Below are 4901 nucleotides of genomic sequence, written 5' to 3'. Positions count from 1 at the left end.
GTAGTTGGTTCCACAGGAGAGGAGCCTGATGACTAAAAGATCTGCCTCCCATTCTACTTTTAGAAATTCTTATGTCTTCAACATCTTTTTTCTGGAAACTAAAGCAAACTTGAAGCTGCTACTTACAGGTGGGTCTGTACTTTGGGGTATTGGTTGCTCAGAGCTAAGGACACCATCTGCCTTTTCTTTCTCCCCACAGCTGGGATGAGGGAAGCTATCTTTATTAAAGGTGCATGGCATATTTTCCTCTTCTTCCATGTCTTGGGAATGGGAATAGCTGGGCTCCGGGAAGGCGGGAAGGGGGGCCAGTGGTGATGTCAGACCGTCGCTGGGCTTTATGCCAGCTAAGCTTTTTTCTTTGACCCTAGAACTGACATCGTTCCTGACAATCCTGCTGTCAGGATTTATGACCGGACCATTCTCCCCTGGTGCACTGATAGTCTCCATAGGGATGGCTTCCATGGCAGCCAGAGTTGTCTTCTGGTATAGAAGCTTCTGGATGTTAGGTCCAATGGGGCCTTCAGGCTCCACAACAGAGCTGCGTTTTTTTAAGGGGCGGGGGGCGTGCTGCAGTCGGCGGCGGAATCCCTCCGAATCAACATCAGAGTTCCTATGAGGGTCGGACACAAAGGGGAGGAGCTTGGAGGGACTGAGAGGACGAGGAGTTTCAGCCTCGACAGCTTTGTCATCAGTGGCAGCAGATAAGCTGTCATCGGCCTCGCCCTCATTAAAGTCAGAGAGCCCAGATGTGCCTGAGCTGACCCTCTGCTGCTTCCCGTCAGCAGAAGGGACAGGTTTACCATACGCTGCATGGGAGGAAATACAGAGGAGAGACATTTGAATCAGTCTATTAAAAACCTGATCTTCTTTAAATAAGGATGTAATCATTTAATTCACAGATGTCAAACTCCAATCCTTCAGGAACAGTGTGATTCTGGAAATGTGTTTCTCAACAAGATGAATTCTAATAGAGTTTAGTTCAAATTCAGAAACACTGATCCCAAAGAACTTACCTTCATTCAGAGTTTCTAATTTCACCCATCATCTCTCAGAGCTTCCAATAAGGAGCATAACATTCATGCACCTGGACCCTCATTTTGAATAATACATTTAAACAATATGTCTATTCATGTATTTCCCACATTTTAAAATGCTCTTAAAAGCTTTTCATTTTCTCCTTATAGTCCAGATTAACCTATACATGGACTAACTGCAGTAAACTGCAAAGCCACAGCACTTCCAGCTTAATGCTGAATTGACACCAAAGGTGTTCTACGCGAATGCATAAATCTGATCAAACTGGTCCAGATGCTCTGACGCTCTGGTTGTTTATCTGCTCTGTTCTGTAGCTTCAAGCTAGAGAGCACCTTGGCTTTATTTACTTAATGAGTTGGAAAAATAGTTTTTAAGTGAGAAAGTCCACCTCCAAACACCTTCTGTTCATCAATTCATCAGGATTATAATCTCACTATAATCTGCAGTTCTTCTTGGGAGCTCCAGACTTCCAGCAATCTGCTGGGAGGCAGCGCTGGGAATCCCCACTGAAAGCTCTCTGCTAAGGTCAGCCTGAGGGGGATTTCCTGCTGACGTTCGCAGCTGCTTTTCTAATTGGTTGACGCTCCTGCATGCAGCGGCAAAAGTTCAATTTACTGAGCTCCAATGTCAAACGCTCAAATGTGCCTCTGCTGATGCTCAGATGCGCCGCTGGACCTCGCGATGCCGTAACCCCGTAAACTAAATGTTTTGACCTCCAGAACGCGCCTGGTGATAATGCAGCATTACTGCTACCGTAATTAGAGGCAGGTGGGGTAATACTGCGTTTCACCATAATATTACAGTGTGTGTACCAATCAGAGCATGAGATTTAACTCAAGGTTAAGGAGAGCTTACATCAATGGCCTCAGGTTTAACTCCTGGTAAATAATCCTAGTGTTTAAGGCGATGTTAGCATGGCAGCAAACTTTCGTACTGTTGAGTACTGGGTGTGGTACCTTACAGCTAGGGTTGCCAACTCCCTGAAAGATAAAGGGACGCCTCATGTGCGTGCCAGCTGAGCCGAATGCCTTCACCCCTCCTGGTGTGGTGATTTTTTTAGCCCCCCTTTTTGTGTGAAATCATTTTTTTAACTATTTGACTCAAATCTGCATTGAACTAGATGGATATTTGTGAGTGACATGAACACATAGAAAACAAACTCTAATCCAGCAATTCATTTTAATACAAAATTACAAATTTTGCTGAATAAAATAAGCACCTTAGACATAAATCTGTCCTGCTGAACTTCAAAGTGTAAAAATTAATATACAACAATAAATAAATCGTGCACATTTTTGGTGCAACAGCAAACTTTTGCAAATTTGAAAACCTATTTGTGCCTTAAAATGCAAAGACTGTAGGCTACAGTTGTAAAACAGAAAATAAAACAAATCATTGTGAGGATGAGGGGATTCTGGATCGTTACATATATGTTGTGCTCATTGGTCATAACGCAGGACACGGCCCAGGAACAAGTTTACCGTAAGTTTTGTTTCTAACGTGCCCTTGTTCTTTATTTTCAATTAGCTTTTTACTGACAATATTTTTAAATACGGGACAAAGTGTGTTCCTTTTCCATTAAATACGGGACAGGTACTCCTATTTCTAAATACAGAACGATTTTGTTTTTCAAAGGACGTTTGGCAACCCTAATCACAGCCATGAGTGGAATATGAAGATGGGTGGACCCATGAGGGCCTGTGTCTTCCCAGATTAAGCTCATGTCCTTTTCAGGACCGAGGAAACCCAGACGCCCCATGCAGTCATTTTTTAATGATGATTTAATGATTGTTGAAATTATATTTTTTGGCATAATAATTCAACAGCACCAAAATGAAATATAAATTTTGTGAAGTTTCACCTTTGGGCTTGCTGCTGGGCAGTGTTCCCTGGCCGTTTGCCTGTTGGGCTTTACCAGGGCTTGCCTGCTGGGTGTACATCCAGAAAATGGATGAACCTGCCAGAGTCTTCGGTTTGTGTAACTCAGGAGGAGGGCCATCCGTGGGTTCTGGTGTGTATGGACGCACAGCGACCGCGGGAGAACTTCCCCTGTTGCTATGGAGAGGAAGGCTGCTGTTGGACAGGACCGATGTATCCTTCAGCTGACTGCCATACAGTTTCTTTTTACCAGGGAAGGTCCCTGTGTAAAACTCAGGCTTGGAGAAGGTTGGTGGAGCTGGGGATGGTTTAGGTTTGCTGGGAACTGGTGGCGGCACAGTCGACTTGGACGGGCCATTGCTAAATGGCTGTGGATAAAACAAACAAACAAAAAGTTAACACAAATATTAATAGCAGGGAAATCCAGTGTAAGTTCAGATCCATACAGGAAGGTAAGAATAAAACACACGGCTTTACTCTGATGACCTCTAAACAGGCAGTCCATGGAAACATGTTCTACCGTTTTGTAGTTTCCTCAGCTTTGGTGTCAAAGGAACCGTCATATTTAGGGGTTACAGAAAAATTATATGTTTTCTGTAAAATTGCAAATCAAAGCAACTGTTTAAGTCAAATGTGGAACATTTTCAAGTCATTTTTTAATTTAAATACATTGTTTGATCTATAGGCTTTAAAGGACAGCTGTAACTGCTGGTAGCCATCCCTGAACAAATGTCTGTGTTGCAATGAGGCCTCGATCCAACAATGAACCTTGAACCTGCAGCTCAACATATTTAGACCCCATTTTTTATTTATTTATTTATTTATTTTTTTGCCATCAACTTTGTCACGACCCGATCCGTCCCATCAGCTCATCAACAGATATATATGAAGCTCACCCTTGATTAACCCTAAAGTAAGTTTTCCCCTCCCCAGAAATACTAAGGAAAATATAATGTGTTAAAGGCAGGCTCGGTCTGGGAACGATTTTCAGCCCTTCCATTTTTCACCCTACACCGGCCCACTAAGAGACCCCCCCAAAAAGTAAAGAAACATCCCAACCTGGCAACAATGCACGTAAGATGGGAAACGTTAGCCTTTAGATGCAAAAACCCCATCATTCACCGCAACATATTTCTGCAAAACATTCAAACATAAATTTGCCAAATATAAGATGAAAATCATAGTTTGGTTTAAAGAAAGAATTTTAGTTTCATTATTATTTAGTTTGTTGCAAGGATTTTACAGTTTGAAGAAATAAGATTTTACAGTTTGAAGAAATAGAAAAAGACACCATATGCCAACCATCAGTAAGAAGTGCATGACAAGGCAGGGCTGTATATACTGCATGCATCATTTAGGTGGTTAACAGGTCAACAGGTGGATTACTTCTAGAGCTCCTTGAGTTATTTACTGTCACAGGTTGGATCTTCAGCCGGAGAGGATGAGTTGGAGCCGGTATGATTTTAGGAGGACCGGCCCTCACATGCTGACATTAGGGACCGGCCCACCGTGCAAATGCCCGCTATCATAGATTCCCAGTCCGAGCGCGGTTAAAGGTTAATAATGCATTTCCTGAAAAAATAAATGCCTTAAAATCTTTTCTGTTTTATCACTCTGTGCCTAATCTGTACAGGAAATGGGATCCTTTACCTTTTTCTTACATTTTCGGGAGCACATTTTTTGGGCTTTAGATTTGAATATAAATTTAGTCTTTTAGAGTCTAATTTTTTCATTTCGTGTTAACCTTTTGGTACATAGTTCGTAATCTAAAGAAGTTCAATTCAATTAAATTCAGTTCATTTCTATAGCTCCAATTCACACCACAAGTCATCTCAAGGCACTTTACAGTTCACCAGCAGTGCTGGGCACGTTACTTTGAAAAAGTAATTAGTTATAGTTGCTAGTTACTTCTCCCAAAAAGTAACTGAGTTACTAACTGAGTTACTCCACAATAAAAGTAACTAGTTACTAGTAAAAGTAACTATTGC

General features: G+C 42.0%; 1 protein-coding gene across 1 annotated transcript in view; it reads right to left on the bottom strand.

Moving 5' to 3' along the window:
• The window catches only part of LOC107104525 (apoptosis-stimulating of p53 protein 2-like), a 28903-nt gene that overhangs the window by 6186 nt on the left and 17816 nt on the right, over positions 1-4901 (bottom strand). The window contains exons 9-10 of the mRNA XM_015404530.1: positions 2897-3281; positions 127-806 (exon numbers count right to left, since the gene is read on the bottom strand). Coding sequence (XP_015260016.1) covers positions 127-806; positions 2897-3281 — 1065 coding nt within the window. The remainder of the gene's footprint in view (positions 1-126; positions 807-2896; positions 3282-4901) is intronic.

The sequence above is a fragment of the Cyprinodon variegatus genome, unplaced genomic scaffold (assembly GCF_000732505.1).
Source record: "Cyprinodon variegatus isolate N-32 unplaced genomic scaffold, C_variegatus-1.0 Scaffold1777, whole genome shotgun sequence".
NCBI classification, from domain to species: Eukaryota; Metazoa; Chordata; class Actinopteri; order Cyprinodontiformes; family Cyprinodontidae; genus Cyprinodon; species Cyprinodon variegatus.
Note: the sequence above shows the minus strand (reverse complement) of the source record. Positions and strands in the feature narration are given on the sequence as shown.